The sequence below is a fragment of the Argentina silus genome, assembly GCF_951799395.1.
Source record: "Argentina silus genome assembly, chromosome: 1".
Classification (NCBI taxonomy): domain Eukaryota; kingdom Metazoa; phylum Chordata; class Actinopteri; order Argentiniformes; family Argentinidae; genus Argentina; species Argentina silus.
In genome coordinates this window covers 14,865,743-14,888,283 of record NC_139655.1, presented here as the reverse complement: position 1 = coordinate 14,888,283, position 22,541 = coordinate 14,865,743, and the positions used below count along the sequence as shown (strand labels likewise).

The 22,541-nt window shown below is 43.1% G+C and overlaps 4 protein-coding genes across 4 annotated transcripts; 3 read left to right on the top strand and 1 right to left on the bottom strand.

The window, feature by feature from the left end:
• Positions 1–1,828: 1,828 nt before the first annotated feature.
• Positions 1,829–6,557, bottom strand: mpdu1b (mannose-P-dolichol utilization defect 1b). The gene is made up of 7 exons (XM_083678221.1): positions 6,451–6,557; positions 5,718–5,783; positions 5,317–5,449; positions 4,831–4,916; positions 4,386–4,504; positions 3,833–3,943; positions 1,829–3,696 (listed from the first exon to the last, which is right to left on the bottom strand). The coding sequence occupies exons 1-7, from the start codon at positions 6,551–6,553 to the stop codon at positions 3,562–3,564; spliced, it is 753 nt and encodes a 250-aa protein (XP_083534347.1). The 5' UTR covers positions 6,554–6,557; the 3' UTR covers positions 1,829–3,561.
• A 2,949-nt stretch (positions 6,558–9,506) lies between these two features.
• On the top strand, positions 9,507–11,868 carry mblac1 (metallo-beta-lactamase domain containing 1). The gene is made up of 2 exons (XM_083668060.1): positions 9,507–10,053; positions 10,278–11,868. The coding sequence occupies exons 1-2, from the start codon at positions 9,622–9,624 to the stop codon at positions 10,524–10,526; spliced, it is 681 nt and encodes a 226-aa protein (XP_083524186.1). The 5' UTR covers positions 9,507–9,621; the 3' UTR covers positions 10,527–11,868.
• A 1,763-nt stretch (positions 11,869–13,631) lies between these two features.
• Positions 13,632–18,245, top strand: tm4sf21b (transmembrane 4 L six family member 21b; the record flags this gene model as incomplete). Its single annotated transcript, XM_083672146.1, has 6 exons — positions 13,632–13,826; positions 14,457–14,522; positions 15,268–15,401; positions 15,903–16,108; positions 17,924–18,007; positions 18,205–18,245. The coding sequence occupies 6 exons, from the start codon at positions 13,632–13,634 to the stop codon at positions 18,243–18,245; spliced, it is 726 nt and encodes a 241-aa protein (XP_083528272.1).
• Positions 18,246–19,060: 815 nt separating this feature from the next.
• LOC310806065 (lysophosphatidic acid receptor 6) lies at positions 19,061–20,315 on the top strand (the record flags this gene model as incomplete). Its single annotated transcript, XM_083672021.1, has 1 exon — positions 19,061–20,315. One exon carries the CDS (start codon positions 19,061–19,063, stop codon positions 20,000–20,002), a length of 942 nt encoding a protein of 313 aa, XP_083528147.1. The 3' UTR covers positions 20,003–20,315.
• Positions 20,316–22,541: the final 2,226 nt, after the last annotated feature.

Here is a 22,541-nt window from a genome sequence, read left to right as displayed (position 1 = left end):
GTGTTTGCCAACCTCTGAGTGAGAGTGACAGGTAACCCTAATGAGCTAGAGAGAGGAGACACACCCTGGGGTTAGGTATGGGAGGGGGGGGGGGCTGAGAGGTGGGCAGGTGGGCGACAAGCCTTGCTGTGTATGTTGTTTTTGTGTGTGTGTGTGTGTGTGTGTCTGTGTGTGTGTGTATGTATAGGGGTGGAGGACCAGCAAGCCTTGTGTGTTTTGAGTGTGTGTATGTTTGAGTGTGTGTGTGTTTGTACGTGTACACGTGTGTAGGTATGTTCTGGAACTCCCTAGTGCTAAAATAATATCACAAACATAGATTTTTGGTGATTAGATGGTAAACAAAAGAAGACATGTTTGCTACACCTCACCCTAGAACTGAGACTAAACCATTCGGTCAGATGAAAGGGAAAAGGCCTTATCAGCAGGGCAGGTATTCACTCATCAGACACCCCCGCAGAGGTGGGGTAGTGGCGTGTTCTACAGATGAGCAGATAGGGGCGATGGGAAATGCAGGCAGGCCCATGATCAGGTAGATAAGGACTGGGCCACACATTAAAGAGATTACTGCGCGATCTGCGATGCTCGAAGAACCGCAGACAAATCTCCCAAGCAGTGGAACGAGACTAGCCCTTTAAGTCCAGACCTCCCAAGAAGAATGTCGCAGGTGATGTGGACTAACAAATCTACGAATCGCACCATCTACACACAACACAATCAGATAGGTCTGCAGGGCCCTCTCTCTGTTTCTCTCTCTCTCCCTCTCGATTAAATGTTCCTTTTTCCTTTTCTTCTCCAAACTCTGTTCATTACGGCCTCTCTCTCCCTCCTGCTCCACTGTCTGGCTTTCCAGTCAAGATTACTCTCTCTATCCTACATATACACTTGTTTCAACTCACCCTCTCCTTCCCTGTCATTTAGCTCCTCCTCCTTCCTCTCTTTCATTATCTTTATAAAAGAAAGCACACAAATTGGTGAGGGAGTGATATATAAGCAGGAAAGAGAGTGATAAGACAATGAGAGGATGAGTGAAAGTCATACTGTGCAGAAATAGAGAAAGATGAACAGAGAGAGAGAGGGTGTTAGTCCTTTTTTAAGAAACCTGAATTTCTCTTAAGTTGTGGCTGTTTTTGGTTGCCGTGGGTGTCAGTGATGGGGGTTTGTTGGAAGGGGGGGGGACTTTACTGTCAGGGACTGGAGAGAGGGAGGGCAAGAGGAAGAGGGACGAGAGGAGAGGGGGAAGGGTCTATTCAGTGAGAGGGGGATAAAGTGAAAAGAAAAGAGACATAGAAAGGGGGCGATTGATCGACAGACATAGTGAAAAATAATGTTATGGTAAAGAGGGCCTGAGAAAAAAAGAGGAGAAAAAAGGATGACATCACAAAGATGGGAAAGCAGAGAAAACTAATCATAAAATCACAAAAGAATACAAGAAACTGACCCTGCTCAATAACCTACACAAGATTACATTAATTGACGAAACATTACCTCTAATTTAGACTCTTGTCATGAAATAGCAAACTGGGCCGTAACTGAGATAGAAATACCTTTACTTTGAGAGAAAGAGTGTGGATGTGGGATCATGGAGGCTGGTTGTGAAGCTCTGTCTCCATCTAGATGGCCTCCACATGAATCACACTCAACCATTCTAGACTCATAGGACTGGTTAACCTGGACACAGATTAAGACTAATCCTGGACTACATAATACATAATAAAATACATCTTCAAAGGAGATTTTCTATTAATGTTATTAAATCCAGGATTAAGATTAATCTGTGCCCAGCAAACCAGCCTAACCTGTATAAGAGGAATAACAAGAGATTCCCAACAAAAATAAATGATCTTTTATTTCATTTTCACATTTAGAAAAAACCTTTTTGGGCTGTCTGATATTGCCTTGATTTTCCTTCCCTATCCTTTTTTTTTGAGAACGAGATTGTTTCTTGGAGGTGTGGTTTGATGGACCACCCAAAGTCCAACATTTCTCAGGGTGAATTGGGATGCCACAATTCACCGCCAATCACGCTCTCAGAAAAAAAGAAAAAACCTAACCATAAAAATACAAATCGTTATTGTTTTTATACTTTTTAGTCACTTTTGGGGCTAATATTGATGTATATGACTGATTGATGTATATGACTATTATTGAGGCCACATAGACCATTTGAGAGAAAAAGCTGTTTTTTCACTTCAGTTCCTCTTTAAGCCTACTCCTGGACTACAATGCATATTCAACTGAGAAAAATCTCCATTGGACATGGTATTTAACCCAGGACTAGGTTTAATCTGGGTCCAGGAAACTAGCCCTTATTTCAAGCTCTGTTGTCAGAGCGTCTTGGTCTGGCACACTACAAAACCGTAGCATTCACATGCAGCCCATTAAAGTGTACACAGCACTTCATTATAATCAGAGGTTGAATCTCAACAGGTAAAATAGACAGATAAATCAGACTTTAAGATCGTACTATAATGCCCCAAACTTCTGCTCCCAATTTTGTGTGTATCAACAGTGGAATTTATTATTTATTTCATGTCTTGGACTCCTTTTAAATCCTTACAGTATGTGATTCATCATCAAACATTGACAGTGTTACAGGGACAAAGAAATAAACAGAAAACGACAAAGGAATACAAAACCATGATTCAGTAGAGTTCCTTGATCCTCCCCAGGTCACAAAGCTTCAACAACTTGACCTACCTATCTAAACAAGATCAAAATGTTTATCTTAAACTGGCAAAAGTTCACAGTATACCCCACTATAGCTTGACCCTTTGATGCTACTTGATTGAGTGTTGTAACGTAGATTCAATCAGGCTCGACCAACATAGTGCTGTTGGGGTGGAACATACTGTAGGTTGAGGGGAATGATAAAACAACATGTTGTTTGGAGTGTGCCAGCATTTCTAGTTTCTCATAGGGGCTTTACACACTACAGAGCTAACCCGAACCATGCTGTGCTGGCTCGGATATGTCCTTTTCACATGTTTCTTTCCAGCACTGTTACAGCAACTATGGTGGATACGTAACCAGGCCAGGCCAGGCCAGGCCAGGCCAGGCCAGCACAGCACAGCACAGCACAGCACAGCACAGCACAGCACAGCTTAGTAGTGTGAAAAGGGTAATAGAGGTAATGATCAGAACAAAGTAACAAGGGGTCTAACCTTTCATTCCCTGAGCTAAAACATTGATGCAAAACTACAAACATCTGTGTAAGCCTGTCTGAGGCCTGTGGTCCTGAAATGGATAATGTAGTTGCTGTATCACTGAAGTCTGGAACAGAGGGAGAGGGTCCTTGGTCTGGGAGCATGTAATGGAGCTGTGATTGGTCCAAGCCTAGGCTATAGTGGGGCGAGTGCAACGTGTTTGTATGTTGTATTGTATGTTGTATTGGTGTGTATGAGTGTGTACAAATAAGGAACAACACCCATATCCCCCATATAGAGCACTGCTTATGACCAGGGCCACACACTCTAGTCAAAAGTAGGGCACCATATTGGGGATATGGTATTATCTGAGATTTGCCCTATTATGTCACTCTATTTCAATATCCACCTGCCCTGTCTATTGTCTCTTCTTCTGTTCCTTCTTCTTCAGTTCTGGGCTGCTGTTCCAGTAGTAGAGTACCTGGGCGGCGATGACGCCGTTACAGGAAGAGGAAATGACATAGGTCAGGGCCATCAGGGAGTCTCCGGTTTCCTGGATGAAGAGAGAAGAAGAAGATGGGAATTCATTAATAGGATCAGGTTTTAGGGGTTCCAGTTCCAAAACACACACACACACACACACACACACACACACACACACACACACACACACACACACACACACACACCTGTATTGAGGTGAATATGCGCGCGAGGGAGCCAGCGAACAGCAGGAAGATGGAGACAGCAGACAGCTGTCCTGTGTGTCCGTTACGGAAGTTAGTGACTGCCTGGATCAGCTGAAACCACAGGTTCATACAACAATAACTATCCTTGTTATATCAATATGTGTACAAGCCCATTTTGTTATATAAATAAATACACACATATAAATATATATTTAAATGCTAATATAACATCCTGGTGAAGGCATCATGCTACAATGTCGGAATAACATAAACATTTTGGAATGGTGAAATAAATTCTCTCTGCAAAGTGTGTGTGACTTTCATTTGCTTGTCTAAGTTTACTACAAGGTCATAATAGATGGCATACTAACTGTGATATGAAATCCTATTTTCTGTCCCTTGCTTATTGCCCAGAAAAAAGGAAAACACACACCTGGTTTGGAGAGGTGCAGGCTGACAGGCAACAATTCAAAGAAAAGCATAAAGCCGCACACTCTTACTCCGATGCAATAAAAATTATGTATTAACCCCCTGCCCCTTGACCTCCACGTACCTTGCTAATGATGACAGCTGGCATGTTGGAGGCCTGCATGTAGGTGACAACAGCAGGTGGGGTGATAGGAGAGAGCACGGCAGACACCAGGCCGAAGTAGACTACCAGGAACAGCACACCTGGGGAGGGAGGGAGGGAGGGAGGGAGGGAGCGCGCACGCGCACACACACACACACACACACACACACACACACACACACACACACACACACACACACACACACACACGGTTCAGGTCCATTTATATTTCACTTCACTCACACTCAAGTCAACAAAGTGAATTGAAATTCAACTCATACATCAATTCACTTTGTGAATACACATTTTTTATTGACCCCCAACCCTGACATCAACTACTCTAGCAGGAGCAGTATTCTGGTTTAAGGTGTGTGTTTGTGTTAAGGCTGTTTAAGAGGTCTAGATGGAGTTGAACTCCGAGACTTACCTCTGACAGTGTTCCCTCCGTAGTGCTGTATGAAGAACCCAATGGCTACTGTCTGCAACATGAGGAAGAGAGCTTCTCCCCAGGCACTGAGGAACAAAACACAGACAGACAGACACAGACAGACAGACACACTTTAGCTTCAATGGCTACTGTCTGCAACTTGAGAAACCTAAATGGTGTGTGTGTGTGTACCTGAAGGGGAAGCTGTAGGCTATGGTGCCTTTTATCCTGGTGTGTGTGCCTGTGTGTGTGTGCGTGTGTGTTCAGGTTTAAACCGAGGACCTCTCGCATGGACACCACAGACGTAAACCGTTATATTGAGAGGTTATCCTTGTGGTACAAGGGCTATATCTGGGCAGGAATACCTCATCACGGGAGGCAGGAATACCTCATCACAGGAGCATGATTCCAAATAACCTACACTGTGTGTGTATGTGTGTGTGTGTATCTGCATGTTTGCATGTCCATGTGTGTTTGTGTGTGTACCTGAAGGGGAAGCTGTTGGCGATGCTGTAGGCCATGGTGCCTGTGATAGCCAGCAGCTCCAGCAGGACAGCGTTGAAGCTCAGCCCCTCTGCACTCTTAGCCCCCATCAGCTTCAGGATCTGGGGTAGCTTTACTGAGGGGAAACAGAGAGGGAGAGATGTGCTCTGTAAAGTCATGTATGACACAAAGAGTGTTAACAAGGTAACACTATCAAGATATCACTCTCCATCCTGAGGAAAGGTAGATAGAGGGTGAGGGTGAGGGTGAGAGAGAGAGAGAGAGAGAGAGAGAGAGAGAGAGAGAGAGAGAGAGAGAGCACAGGACAAGAAATAGAGGCCAGTGAGAAAAAGGTAGGGAGTAAGATAGGTAAACAAAGGGGGAGGGGGGGAGAGAGCTCTTACCCAAGACAGATCCCAGTATGATACCCATCCCCAGGCCTTTGCTCAGGACAATCTTCAGACATGGCACTGCAGAAGACAAAAACAACCAATCATTGAACAAGTATTTCCAGCGATGTAACTCTTCACCATTATAACATTGGAGAGATGCGGGGAACTGAGGAAACATCAACATCCAATCACACACACCCTGTGTATAGCCCCGCCTCTAAGCGCTGTCACAACAAATCGTTTTTCATTTGTCACGGGCATGATCAATTCTTTCTTAGAGTGACTCAGTCCTGTCTAAATAAAAAGTAGCAAACACCATAATTCATGAGACAAGCTGATTGTATAGGAGTGATCAATGTGACCACTAGCCATGGGTGTATGGCAATGAGAAGAGAACGTATACATGTAACCATCTGTCCAGGTATTCGTAGACACTGTAACAGGAAGACACTTAATAACTTCGATTGCTACTTGCTAGATAAGATTGCTCAGACATTGATAAGATAATGAGTAACTAGGTTGGGAGAACACTCCAAAATCTCTATTTACAGCTAAACATTTATTAGACAAGGTAAAGTAAGTGAGGTACACATTTAGATTGCAAGCAAGAGGGCAAAGTCATGTTATTTTTGGAAGCCAAGCTAGCAAGTGTCTTAGTCTACCTTAGTCGCCCCAAGCTCTTCTTTTAAACATCGTTAAAGTTTGATCTTCTCGTGTCATTAAGTTATGCAAAAACTGTACTCACCATCCAGAAAATTTAAATTGAGGAAAAACTCGTCGTAACATGATTCTGGCATAAAATATGTCAGCAGGAGTCCCTTCAGTGAATCCATCAATGTGGTTGCCATTGTGGATATGTGACGTGCGTTGCAGTGTGCACACAATAGTTGCTCCTCTACTCTGAGTGGAAACCTCGCCAGTAACAACTGTTCCGGATCTTATGGTGATCCTCTCGCATGTGGTACATTCAATGATATTTGTCCATGGGTGCATTCTGGAATAATAAGACACTTTATAGAGACACACTCCAAATCAGCAGTTTAATGACATATTTTTTCTTTATTGTGTTGTACTTCAAATGTCATTAAAAAAAGGTGCAGTGATAAACAAAAAGACAAAAAATAAATATGGTGTCATTCAATCCATCTAATTCTATGATTTAATCCCAGTATCAACCTTAAAAGTGACATAAACAAACAGGAATAATGATGAAAACACAGTCTGTCAATGTATAATTTCTGGTTCAGTCCTCTCCTCCATTCTCTACTCATGTCCTACTGAAAACACATTGGAGGAGAAGATCTAGGTTCCTCCCCTTACATATTCTCCTCCAATGCTTTTTGAAAACGAAGCGAGTGGAGTTTAAATGCAGAGCATTGTATACAACTTCATTTGACAACAGATGATGATGACAACGGCTTCCTTTGCTCCACAATTCGAAACACGGTATCCCCATCCAGACAGGCAAACACAGGAACCACGCTCTCCTTGAACTTCTCAGAAAACGTGTAAATGTGAGCATGCTTCTCCACGTCGTAGAAGGACACCTGGATTACGAGGAGGGCCAGGTGTCCTTCTACCTGGCCCTCCTTGTAATCCAGGTAGACCCCCACCAGGCGAGGCATGGTGGCCCCTGGGAGCTTGGTCTGGGGTTCACTGCATGCCCAGAGGGTATGGAACCCTCTCCACCCTCTCCTCCTCCAGTAGCCCTCCGCTGGGGTCATGGGAACATATCAGTTGACTCATTGATAATTCCCTTACAAATATCTTACAAAACAAAAGAGGAGAGGAGGCTATGTACTGTAGGAGTATTGGGGCGAGGACAGTTGGGGGTTGGAACCATGGTCGGAACCTACCTGTCTGCCTTACATCCCAATCATTTGAACCCTGAATGAAGAAAAGTAAGACAGTAGAGGAGGCTATTCAGCAGTATTAGAATGTTGCCCTGACCAGAGAGAGAGGGTTTAGAACGACTAGGCTCCTGCATGGGCTGCATCGTCCCTGGAGAGGAGAAGGAGGAGGTAGAGAAGGAATGAGAGACACAGAGGATGGGGGGATGCAGGTAAGAACAAATGAAAAGAGTTGTAGTTTGTTTGCCAGTAACAGGATAAAATGACAAGTTGTAAACACTTCCTTATTTTTATACAGGCAACAACAATTCCCCCTTTGTTTCATCGCAACTTAACATTATTACAACAATTTTACATAAACGAATGTTACTTAATTTCATCACAAGGACATACAATGTGATCTATATTTGAATAGAATAGTAACATGTTCAAATACAGTAGGTTGACTTGGCAAGTTTTCATTGAGAAGGACTAACCCTAACCCTAACCCTATTCCTAGTCCTGTTGTAGTCTACAGTGTTTAAGATGCATCAAATGTATATTCCATAGCATCTTTTTAGAAGGCAATAAATACTGATAGAGAACTAAGATTTAGTTTAACAGTTGGTTTAATACTTAATACTTAATAATCTACCATTCATAATAATAATCAATCTAGTATGACATTGACTATTTTGAGGTTTTTGCCATTCATTTGAGACATAGCATCGTCAAGGACACTTCTCACCCCAACCATAGACTGTTCACCCCACTCCCATCCGGGAGGCGCTACAGGTCTCTCCGCACCCGAACCAGCAGGTTCAGAGGCAGCTTCTTCCCTGCGGCTGTCACCCTACTGAACACGAACTCTGCACCTAGGTGACAACCGACCAACTCCTGCACCCCCCCCCCCCCCCCCCCCGACATTGCACTACTCTTACAGTAGTAACTCTACTTGCTCTTACTCCATACCACTGCCCTTCTGTACATACCTGTCCATACTATTCATAATCTGTCTATGCTGTTCATAATGCACATATCCCTATATATATATATTTTCTTAATACTACGGTTAATACACTGCACACATCTGTACATTCTGTTTATACCTGTTTATACTGTTCATACGGCATTCCATATTTATATTTATTCTGCTATCTACCCTATTGTTACTGTTAATACATATATACTGCTAGACTGCATTGCCTATACAGCTCATATGCTGCTACACTGTTCATACTGTAACCTATTTATTCTGCTTATAATGCTACTGCTATTCATTTACTGCTTACACTGCACTACTTATACTATACTGCACTACTTACTGCTCACATACTGCACTACTTGTATATACTGTTCATTGCACTTTCTGCTTTTTGCACTTCTGGTTAGACGCTAACTGCATTTCGTTGTCTCTGTACTTGTACTCTGCACAATGACAATAAAGTTGAATCTAATCTAATCTAATCTAAAACATAACCGCCTACAGCCTGTTATATGATTAGTCATTCAAAATCTGAAGGAAAATACACAAATAATAATTTTTAAGAGTAAGTTTGCTTATCTGCTTTTCTGCTTTGCTCTCAAGTGCTGTTATGTTCTGAATACCTTCAGAGATGTTTATATGATTCAGTCCGTTGGATTGGACTTCGACTGGTGAATATATATATATATATATATATATATATATATATATATATATATATATATATATATATATATATATATATATATATATATATATTAATTTTTTTATTTTATTTTATTATTATTATTTTTATAACGGGTATTTATGTTTTATTAGATTCTTATTGAGGCCAAGGAGTGTTGTGCGAAACTGGGCCAGTTGAGGATCACGCCACAACTCAATCCAGTTGATGACGCCAAATACCTTTCTAATACACCACGCTATTTTTCGAATGAGAAGATACATTTGTCCCTCTTGCCGTATCGTAGGAACTGATACTGTCAACATAAATGTGAGTCAAAGTAGATACCCCGTGGCAATGTAATAGAAATACATGTTTCTTTTACTGCTTATTAATTTGCTCCATGGCTAGCAAGCAATAACAGGTTTTGAAGCAAAGATGGACACGATTGTAAAGGCTGGTTCTGGCGACAGTACTGAGGTTAAAAGAACCGAACTGTCAGACACAGAACTGGACATCGCGGGCCAGCCCTACTGCATCTCGGTGCTCAAGGTTGGCTACTGTCTGTCCCAACTGGACGGATCGTTCCGGGCAGACGGGACCATATCCCTTCTCACGGGACCGAGGACTATCCTGGTGGACACCGGAGGACCGTGGGACCGGGACTTCCTCTTGACCCGGCTGAAGGAAAAGGGTCTGGACCCGGGTGACATCAACTTGGTGGTAGGCACTCATGGGCACTCCGACCACGTGGGGAATCTGGGACTGTTTCCTGGAGCAACTGTAGTTGTGGGGTGTGACATCAGTGAGGGGGATCGGTACCTACCGAACCAGCTGGCTGAGGGAACGCCGCATCCCATTGATGAACATGTAAGTTAGAGGACGCCCGTGAATCCAATACGATTCTTCAGTATGTGTTCTCATGTATTCAGTATTACTATTGATTGACCATACTGTCACTGTCACGCTAGGTGAATAGTTTGGCTAGTAATTTGCTGTGCTTTTGAAACGACGTTGCTTCCACCCAGTCTTCAATGTGTTTTACAGTCTGCTGTAAATTCAACCTCGTTGCAACGCTTCTGTGTGTCCTCTAGGTGTCAATAGTACCCACACCGGGCCACACAGGGCGAGATGTGAGTCTGCTTGTGAAGGGAACCTCCTTTGGCACAGTGCTTGTTGCTGGGGACCTGTTTGAGTGCTGCGCTGATTATGACAGCTGGCGGGAGCTGAGTGAGAACCCTGCAGTGCAAGAGACGCACCGGCAGGAGGCGCTACGCACTGCTGATGTCATCATCCCTGGACACGGGCTCCCATTCAGGGTCCACAGACAGTACAGGGACTGAAACTGTCATCACACACTATCCACTCTTGCTTACTTGTATAAAGTGATGTAATGATCAAGCATTCAAGTGTGTTGCTGTATACAAGTGTGTTAGTGTGGATATTGGGACAAAGACTAACCATAGACAAGAGGGTGTGGCACATACAGCCACAGCAAGAACCACAGCAATCACACACCAGTCAATGCTTAGTTACATCAGGGGATTTCTGTCTCCACCAGCCTCCCCTCCGCAGTGGACAGTACTGAATGGAACAGGTGTATGGACAGTACTGTGACGGTCTTCCATAGACACTGTCTGACTGTCTGTAAGGTGGTACGGTGACAGGAGAGGTTGATCTTTAAGTTGATCACAAGTCAGGTTTGTTAATGTGCCTTGAAATGTATATACTGTAGGCTTAAGCATTGGAAAGCATTGTATATGATTACAATGTAACAACAACTGTTGCTTATTTTGTAATGGTGAGAAATGAGACATCTCTCATACATGCTCTCTGAAGGGAACTGAAATGTAACCTCAGTAATGACCATGGTGAAATAGGGGGACTATGCATAAAAAGTATACAAATGCCATCAAATAAAAGCTGATAAACTCTCCTTTAACTAAACTTTTTGGAGTGTAGAGCCAAAAGAAGAAAAAATGCTTCACTGTCCCATTATATATTATTATATACGGTACATATTGGTAAACCATTTCAGCATGTACATGCTTACTCCTCTCGGATGTAGTAGCCTACCCTTGGATTTGTGAGGGAGACATGAAACACATGGACGTGTGTGTGTGTGTGTGTGTGTGTGTGTGTGTGTGTGTGTGTGAAACTAGGGGCATTGGGAGTAGGAAGACAGAGGGAGAGAGATGCACATTTATCACAATAAATTAATTAATGAATTCTGATTTTTAAAAAAAAGAATTCTATCAAATTGTCCATATGATATGACTGAATTACATTGATATAGCTTGTTCATTTTTGGGGAGGGACATTAGCAAAGTTGCCCAAAAAATGTATCCATTCAGATATGTAGTTTAGTGTGCGCCAAAATGCAGTTTCTAGCTGTTGAGCTGGAAAAAGAATCTCCTCCTCCGGAAGGATTCCTCCTGAACCCCTACGCATTTGTGTGCGTGGTGTGTACATGCGTGTGTGCGTGAGAATGCCATGACAGCGGTAGTACCAGGCACAGGTTGGTAGATAGGGTGAGGCGTTTGTGTAACAAGACTATAAAACGTTTATTGACAGCCAGGTCTAAATGCCATTATTTGTTTCAGAGTGTTCCTAGCAATAAAATGTTCATGTCCATTGATATCCAATGTCCATTGATATGCTTTTATGACGTGCTGTTTGTGTTAATTTGAGGAAATGTTCTGTTCACTTCTCTAAATAAAGCTACGGCTGACAGAACAGATATGACGTAGTAAGCATGACCCCCTTTTCTCACCTCACTTTTGTGGCTAATGGCTTACAATCACTCAAACTGATGTTCAGTATTTCTAACTATATGCAGACGGTCACTACTGTCACTCCTATATTAGCACCAGCAGTTAGTGGGTGGGAGACAGTTGAGGTTGTATCCCTTAAAAAATATATAAGTGTTGAGACCTGTGAAATGCACTGTAAATGAAGATTGATTTTATTTGATTCATTCATTCTTAAACCAGGCCTTTCGTAGAGATTGTTTTTTCTCTCACTCAGACTAACCTGTATGAATAAAAGTTAGATTTTTTAAAAAAGATTAAGAAGTTAACCGTAATGGAAAAAAGGTCTGTTTATGGCTGACCGAACCCTAGTCTGTGATAGGATGCCTGGGGCGTGTCAGTTTTTCCCCTTGGTGGTTTATGGTACTATTCATGTGTATTTTTGTCTGATATCGTTGCACACTATCAGTGAATTATGGTACCTCTCTTCAAGCTGCAACAGGACGGAGGGAAGGAGAGTCCAGGGAGTCCAACATCAGTCAAGGACACACACACACACACACACACACACACACACACACACACACACAGCTTTGATCAAGAGCGACTTACAATAAGTACATTCGCCTAAAATAAGTGAAACAACTATACATCACAGTCATCTCACGACTTTCACACACACCCCAACACAGGTGTGTAATAGACACACACATCCACATCCACATCCACGCACACACATCGCCGTGGCACTAGAGATTACTTGTTATCAGTAGCCATGGTGATATTGGTGTATTTGTATTTACAACAGATGCACTCTACTAAACTACAGGGACACCACCCTACCCTAAAGCTATAGGTACCCTAAAGTAGCTATATCCGTTGGCTAAATATGAAATGGTCTCCTGGAGGTAAAGTGAACAGACTAGACTGAGCATCACCAAATCTCAGTTAACAAGATGTTATTACGAGGGGCCCTGAGTTTTTCCTGACCCCTAACCTAACCAGATCAACTCTTGGCCCTTGTTATAGGCTCTAATTAACTGTAGTCATAGATAGGCTCTAGCTAGGGTCCAGAGCTTTCTAGGTCTAGGTTTTAATATGGTCTGGGGAAAGTCAAAGGTCCTAATTATATCAAACAGATCTTATCTCTATCTCTATCAACTCAATTCAGTTTCAACATGAGTTTTCAAGTTATAGACAAATGAGAACCAGTCAAGACTAAATGACTCAACTCTAGCTAAAGGTCCAATGGAGTTATTAGGGTGTGGGATGAGTAGACGAGGTATGTGTGTGTGTGCTTGTGTGTGCTTGTGAGTGTGTGTGTGTGTGTGCTTGTGAGTGTGTGTGTGTGTGTGTGTGTGTGTGTGTGTGTGTGTGTGTGTGTGTGTGTGTGTGTGTGTATAGGTGGGTAGTCTTATCACCTAACTCCTCCTCTCTATGCCCTCCAACCTAGAAACAGCAACAGGATATTTAAGCAGACTCCCATCCACTCTAGAGATACATTAATGCCAAGACCAGTGACAGGAAGAGTCTATTTTGTTACATTTTGTTTACATTTGCTGAAATCTTCCCAGTGGAGGAGTGAAGACTGAAGACTCTCCTTTTAGAGTGAAAATAGAGACGACTCAACTCCCAGATATTCAAAACAACATTTTGAACTTTTTCGTTACTCAACGTTGAATCCACTAATCCACAAACATGTGTACAGGAGCGTGTTCCAAGGTCATTGCCGTTGGGCTGTACATATTAGCAGCGGTCTCGATCATCTGTAACGTCATCCTGTTCTTCCCTGACTGGTCGACCAAGTATGCCCAGGAGGACAGAGAGGGGGTCGGATCCCGCATCACAGAGGAAGTCAAATACATGGGAGGGGTCATCGGTGGAGGCCTTGTGGTGAGTTCCATTCGGTTCACACACACTCTATTGGAAAAGCTGGTTCAATTGAGTATTGTTCATCATAGACAGTATCTATAGGCTACAGCACACCAAGCAGCACTATCCTTCCTGTGTCACTGTTAAAAAAGCAATTCCATAAAATATTTGGAGATTCAGCAACCGTTCCTCTCCCAGAAATGGGGAAAGGGGGAGGGGGCTGGAAGGAGGGGAATTATTGTTAAACTCAATCATAATAAATGTAAAAAAAGGAAATCAATTCATCAACATTAAAATTGTAGAATGGACAAATGTTTGTGATAATGTTCTTTTTTCATTTAGTTTCTTAAGGTTAATCAATCAATGTGAAATATGTTGTCTCTAAATCTACTGTAGGATATGTTACCAACACAGTTATGATTAAGTGCTTAACAGTCTCTCTGTCTCTCTCTCTCTCTCTCTCTCTCTCTCTCTCTCTGTCTGTCTCTCGCTCTCTCTCTCTCTCTCTCTCTCTCTCTCTGTCTCTCTCTGTCTCTCTCTCTGTCTCTCTCTCTCTCTCTCTGTCTGTCTCTCTCTGTCTCTCTCTCTCTCTCTCTCTCTCTCTCTCTCTCTCTCTCTCTCTCTCTCTCTCTCTCGCTCTCTCTCCTCTAGATCCTCGTCCCTGCCATCCATATCCACCTGACCAGTAGCAAGGGTTGCTGTGCCAACCGCTGTGGGGTAAGTCATTTCATGTTCAAACATCTTCGTTCTTCGTTCATGTTCAAATAGAAGCACAGACATCATACATACATACATGACATCATTAGGAAGAGTACACACAAGGGGAGACTGGTGGAGGGCTTGTTGTAATGCATGGAACAGAATAAGGAATTGTGTCAAACATACGTGCATTACAATGAGCCCCATTCCTTATTCCATTCCATGTATTACAATGAGCCCCATTCCCTGATTTCTACCTCCACCAGCTTCCCCTGGTACACACTAGAACACAACATGAAGGTGGTGGGCTTGGCTTGGGCCCTGGCTTGAGCCTGAGGGTAGGGGATAAGTGTTTGTGTGTTATACAGTAATACTCAGAAATGGAGGATAAATACTTTAACTTTTCTGACCCCTACTGGTGAAATGGGTGCAACGCATGGAAAAGTCTCTGTCTCTGGTACTGGCTATCAAGTAATAAGAGTAAATCATGTTGTGATTATTCTAATATCAGAAACTAAGCCTGGCTGTGTTTGCTCTCAACAATGCTAGGGTTTTCTCTTGTTGCCTTGCCGAACTAGTTGCCTTGACTATAAACAGATGGCAATTAGGCTATCAGGATCGTCCATCTTCCATGTCCACCTACCCCTCAACCATCAGAAACAGACTAGCACTCAAATACTTGCATGTCGACTGTTGTCCTAACCTCTCCCTGTGTGTGTGTGTGTGTGTGTGTGTGTGTGTGTGTGTATGTGTGTGTGTCCAGATGTTCCTGTCTATTGGTTTTGCCGCTGCCGGTGTTGCTGGAGCCCTCTACAGCATGAGTGTGGCTGCCGTGGGGTTGTCCAATGGCCCTACCTGTCGCACTCTATTTGGATGGAGAGCACCTTTCGCCAACAGGTAAGAGAATAACACCAGAACACATTATAATGAGTGTTGGCATATGAACATACAGAGGAACAGCTGTGGTGATTGTAATGGACGCTGTTATCCAAAGCTTTTATTCTGAAGGCTATAATAGGTCTCCCTTGGAAAATAGGCGGGGTTTTTTTCTTTTTTTTTTTTATCTCAATGGGATCATTGGGGTATACATGTATATTTATAGTGAGTCAATAATGGACATCTATAAGAAGAGAAGAGAAGAAGAACACAACCAGCCGGCCTTAAATCTACTACATCTACTACTGCAATACCTCCCTAAAACAACCTGGAAAATCCTCCAATTTGATTTGAAGATTAATAAGATCACTCAGTTTATTATTGTATTCCAATGTCCACACTAGCACACCACATAGAATGAAGAGAGATTAGAATTAGAATATGACCTCACCTCAGTTTATTCCATTAAGGAACCTCTCAATCTCTTTTATCAATATTAATAATACTCTCCACTTCCTACAGCAGTGGGAGCTACCTTGAGAACAAGCACTTGTGGAACCTCTGCTTAGAGCCTGAGGGCGTGGTGGAGTTCAACATTGGGCTGTTTGCTACGCTGCTGCTGGCCAGCTCTCTGGAGCTGGTGCTGTGTGGAATACAAATGTTCAACGGACTCTTCGGGTGCCTCTGTGGAACCTGCGGCAACAAGGAGGTGAGGGGAGGGGAGAGGGGTGAGGAAAGGGGGAAGGAGGAGGGGGAAGGGGAGAGAGGGGGGGGGAAGGCGGGGGGAGCCAGAGGGACATAGGGGTGAAGGGAGGAAAGGGGAGAGGGGGCACAGAGCCAGAGTTACCCATGTGTCAAGGCAGCAATAAAGTATTTAAATGTAAAATGTATAATTAGTTACATAAACGCATATTGCCTGTTGTCACCTTTGACTTTTAACCACAATCTATTTATGCTTTTATCCAAACAGTAAGCACAACCACGACCATGGACCATGAACACTTGACTGTGACCACCAGGACCATAAGACAAACCCACCTGCAGCACCACATCGTCAAGAGGAATGAATGGTTATTAAGAAACTGTTGGCTTGTTGGAGTGAATTTGAGAGTAATCTATTCAGGAAGCATCAGTTCTGTAATCAGTAGAAATGTTTATTGATACACTATTTGCATCTGTAAATTGTATGTTCTTATGTTTTCAAAATTGTATGCAGATTTTATGTTTTTTTGTAATAAAGGCTGAAATAAAATCAGTTCAATATGTCTCTATGCTTTCTTGTTTTTTTTTAAATGTTTTTATTATCAGGGTTTTTTTATTTATTTTTTACCATGAAGAGCTTATATGTCCCACTGAATGTGTGAAAATGAGATGAATTACTGAATAATATTCCACTCTAAAGGGGAAGTTACGCTCCAGTAAGAGGGACTTTGACCCATTAAACACTCTTCATGAATTTCCTTTCCAAAGTAACAAGGCAACTAGGGCTTTACAAGGATGGTGGAAAATATGGGACTGTTGGTGTTTAGTTGGATGAAATCCTCAAAGAAGTTTGATGAACTGATGTGGGGACAGGCCAAAATGGGGGCTATCAAGTTAAAACCATGCATGTATTTCTATAAAAATGCACTGCTAGGGAGATTTTTTCCAACATTTAAAAATATAAAGAAGGGGTAAATACATGTGATGCAACACTTATAGGCCTGTAGTATACATCCAGAAATTACATTGTTGAGGGTACTCAACACAGTACATCAATATAGAGCTAGCAGATAAAATGTTTTGTGGGGTCAAAAGTTTGACCCCGACGTGATTTGAACACGCAACCTTCTGATCTGGAGTCAGACGCGCTACCGTTGCGCCACGAGGTCTATGCCAATGATGACCATACAATGAGTATTTAACTCCCTTTCCATACTCAGACACAGACACAGACACAGACACACACACACACACACACACACACACACACACACACACACACACACACAATTTAATGTGTACTTGCATATATTTTATGGTACATGCATACCAAACACATACAAAATATTGTCCCTTTTCAGCTCTGTCATTGCTAACTGCACATATTCTCATGTGAATATAGAATCCAAATGTCCTCTTCACTTTCAAGCCACGTAAGTGTGGTTGGTGCCTTGTCACTGGCACAGAGTCCAGGCCTATAATTCTCACTCACTGTGCCCCTTTATAGGAGCTGTAACAGAGAGGGTGTGTGTGTGTGTGTGTGTGTGTGTGTGTGTGTGTGTCTGTGTGTGCATGAGAGTGGTGCATTGAGAGATTCCCATATAAATTAGAAAAAAAGAAACAGTAATTCAGTGTCAGTAATTCACATGGATAGAGAGAGAAGAGGGAAAGAGATTGATGAATAAAAAGAAGTGAGACACACACACACACACACACACACACACACTGAGACTTGAGACATGGACAGAGAAAGAAGGTAGAGAGAAGAAAAAGAGAAGAGAGAGAGAAAGATGGCTCACTCCCTCTTTACATACTGGTTAGTATTTCCTGATCTGCCTCAGACAGGGAAACAGACGCTGTCTATGGCGCAGAGAGAGACATGACAGAAGAGGAGATCAGGACCTTCAACAGAATCACCCTCTCAGGTGAGTCTCACACAGCTGCCTTCAGATCATCACACCACAACACACCACAACACAACACAACACAACACAACACAACACAACACACCACAACACAACACAACACAACACACCACAACACAACACAACACAACACATCACAATACAACACATCACACCACACCACACCATGTGTCTCTCGTTTCTCTGTGAATCATTAGTATTTCTGTTTGAGTGGATCTTCATAGTCACTGCATACTGATTTTCTCCCAAGCATTGACAGACCAACTATACAATACATACTTTTACATACAGTTCAAGACATTTAATAACCAAATATCTGGGTCTGATCTGTGTGTGTGTTTGGAAGAGGAACAGAGAAGTTATTTTTTTGAAACTTCAACTGTTGTACTAAAACTGTTGTGATTGATTCCTTTGCTTTTAACATGAATAACAAAAGCTGCCCCAATTATATAAATCAATAGGCAAATGTTCAATTGGTTTTGTGATATGCCATTTTCAATTCACAAATCAATGATGCACACAACCTGATTTCATCATCATTGTAGTAAGACTTGTGAAACCACTGGCATGCCAGACAACAGTAACAGGAAGGTTTAGTGTCAACTAGGGGAAAGTTTGAGACAAGCTAAAACACACAGACAGTGAGGGGGGAAAGGAAACTCCTTCATAGGACTCTGCAAGGTACAATCAACATACCAACACCACGTGTAGAGAAGGCCAGAGAAAAAGTGCAAGACAGAAAGGGAATGAGAGGGAGATGGAGAAAAGAGGAGTGAGGGAGAGAGAGAGAAAGAGAGAGAGAGAGAGAGAGAGAGAGAGAGAGCGAGAGTGAGGACCGATTTCAAGAGTGCTTCCAGAGGAGCTTGTGTCATGATTAGTCACTGTGGTGTGGCCTTTCGGAGGAAACATTTTTGGTAACTGCACAGTTTACAGTTAACCCCACTTGTTGTTAAGTTGCTTTGGAATCAAGTACAACCTTGTACAATCTTTATTACACTCTTTTTTCCCCCCTCCTTTCTGTCTTTTCCTCCCCCCAGAACCACATAGGGAACCATGACCATGACCAACACCACGCTAGTCTGCAATGGCACCGAGGGTGAGACTAACCTGGTGTTCGTAGGGGTCTACGCCACAGTATTCATGGTCGGCTTCACCCTCAACCTGACCGCCCTGGTCATCTTCTTCTGCCACACCAAGTCGCAGTCGCACACCACGGTCTACATGACCAACCTGGCCCTGGCAGACCTGCTCCTGGTCCTCACCCTCCCCCTGAGGATCTACTACCACCTGGGCTACACCAAACTGCCCCAGCCCCTGTGTGAGGGCATGGGCCTGGCTCTGCTGGCCAACATGTATGGCAGCATCTTCCTCCTCACCTGCATGTGCTTCGACCGCTGTGTGGCTGTCTGCTTCCCCATGTCCTCCATGGTTCGCGAGGGCCGTAAGAAGGCCCCCCTGGTGTGCCTGGGGGTGTGGGCACTCACCATCGGTGCCAGCCTGCCCTTCTACTTCTCCAAACCCAAGGAGGCCAATGAGACCCACTGTTTTGGGAACAGTCCAGTCTATGCCGCGCAGCCAGTGGCAGTGGCCACCACGTTGATGGTGGGCTTTGGGATCCCGTTGATGGTGATGCTGGTGAGCTCATGGGCGCTGATCCAGGCCATCACCCACAGCACTGCGGCCCAGACAGATTTTATCGACAGCAGAAAGATCAAGAGGATGATTGCCACCAGCCTGGTGATCTTCCTGCTCTGCTTCCTGCCTTACCACACCTCCCTTGGCCTGCTCTACATCTACAGAGAGGCCCTGTCCTGCCCCCTGCTGGTTGCCTACCGCTACAGCCTGATGGTGGCCTGCCTCAACGCCATGCTGGACCCGCTGGCCTACTACTTCACCACGGAGACGTTCAGGAAGAGGGTGGACATGAGGAGGATGATCGCTCTGAACAGCTCCATGGAGGGGAGGGGACAGTCCCAAGGGCCCATCAACACCTAAAGCTTCATCTATATACTTGCAATTATATTGTAATAATGAGAATCAGGACACAATTATAGACAGCCATGAAAATGATGACGAACTATTCATAAAGCGCTTTTCTTACACCCAATATGTCAGGGGTAATCAACGATGATGTGTGAGGTTAAAGGGGGAAACAAGACAAAATGGAGGTGAAAAATGGCCCATGGCGTAATCCAGGACCAGACTGTCCACTGGCTGTTGGTTTTCATGTTTTCATGAAGCACCACAAACAAAGTCTGGTTCTCTTTTCAAGACATTGTTATGGATGGAATGACAGTAACAACTCACAGCTCTGCAGGTCCTCCTCAGTACAGTGTGCAGATGCAACACCTGAGGGTAATGAAACCAGCAGTTCTAGGGCAGGGCCAAACACAGAGGGATCAAGGGACCCACTGGTTGGCTGCAGACAGTTCCTGGTTCTATTGCTTTAGACTGGGACTGCTCATTATACAATGTCACAAGAAGATTTAAAGGGAATTAAAGTGTAAAATAATACAATACAATAAATGTTTGGGGTGTTACTGTCTGATCAAGTGTAGCTTCACTATCTCAATGCTGTAAAATAACAGGTGCACACATCACTCAGGAAGTAACACACTTGCACTAAAAAAGTTTAAGCTGTGTTCTTGTACTTACACAAACGACTGTGATGAATCCTAGTCAAAGATTCTGGATGCCACACCTCCTGATATAACATTTCTTAAGGGATATGTCATGATAGGTTTATGTTTAAAGGTAACTGTTGACTTTGCCCTGCATTGTGACACCCAAAGTTATTAACATGTTGGATGAATAGAACAATAGCGAGGCTTTTCATTTGAAAAATAACCCTGAAAATAAGATGTTAAAATTCAAGTGCAGTGCACTTCTGTGATGCAAAACATATCAATTGATTCTCAGAAACATTATTGGAGTCTTTCTGCCCCCATTTCTCTGAATGCTACGACTTGTTGATTGATATATTTGTCATTTATACAAGCAATGTGCACCGAGTCTACAACCAAATCCAATCTTCAAATCTTGAACGTCTCTCTTAGTTTGATCTCAAAATCAATTGAATTTCTAGGCCAGTGACATTGAGGTCAACACATTAGACAGCACTGTGAAGATCTGCTATACTGCCTTGAGATAAAGGGAAAGAAGAAGTGTGTGTGTGATAAAGAAGAAGTGATAAAGTGTCACTGACCTAACTTTAACCGTTATTTTAACCACATCCATGAGAAATGGTGAATAACTCACTATACTTCTACAACACACACATATACGCATGCACACACACACACACACACACACACACATCTTATCTTTATATGTAACACCCTTAGCTCCCTCATGTAAAGGCCTACCTCCTAAACCATCGGAAGCTGCAGGAGTAGAAAAAACAAATTCGGATTTAAGTGCTTAGGATAGCCATTAAGATAGATGCTAGACCAACTGTGTCAAATCCACTGGTAGATTCTGTGTGGTGTACGTATCTGCTAGGACTGCTCCATATAATTGATGTGTAGGACCTTTGCAGCATCAATAGTGATCATACACAAACTGCTGACTTTGCTCAAAATTAAACCATAGAATAATATTCTGATAAGGCGAGTGAGAGGGACAGGAAGCGTGAAAAATTGGTGTCAGAAATATCTTCTGAAAGCACCTTCTGAAGCATGTTCTTTCGAACGCAGTGGACAGGCACTGTGAGTAAGCTCTTTTGTAAGTAGCTTTAGTTAGTGTTTTTAATTTGCTCATAATTTGAAGTAATCAAATGTGATAACGTAACATGTTTACTGCATACTTGCAAATGTACATGTAGCTGTGTGTACTGTACAGTCAATACAAATGGAGCATGAGCTCCTGTTGGTACTGTTAAAAATGTTCATACAGTAGGCCACCTACATGAAGTCTGTATGTTTCTGTGCTTCTGTGTTTCTGTGTTAACTTGCTACCTACAATAAAAAAAAAACACAATACAGTCTGTACATAATGCAATGCCGCATTGGTGCCTAGGGCTTGAATACCAAACTTCTAGAACACTAGTTTTTGTCCTCTTTTAACGCCGCAAAAAAGAAGCCCCCAACCTACTACTTCCTCAATTAAGAGCCACAGTTGCCTCCATCTGCACAACTTCTGTATATGTTACACCATTAACTCCCTCGGGTATAGGCCTACCTCCTAAACCATCGGAGGCTGCAGGAGTAGAAAAACCGAATTCGGATTTAAGTGCCATTAAGGCTTTAGCACCCGGGCCATTATTCCGATAACTGCGGGTCATTACTGGGGGGACAAGAGTAGAAAAAGAGATCTTGACGCGCTTCACTGGAGTGTGTCCGTCGCGAAGAGAATAAGGGGGACAATAATAAGGCAGAGAGGAGGGGTCGGTAGGCGCAGGAAGGGGTGGGGGTGGCGGTGGGGCCAGAGACGGAGATAATACGCCAAGGATTCCCCCATTGCGATTGTGAAAAGGAAGGTTTTGGGATCTCTTTAACCATTGTTGTGCGATTTAACCCCCTCCCCCCCATTCGAC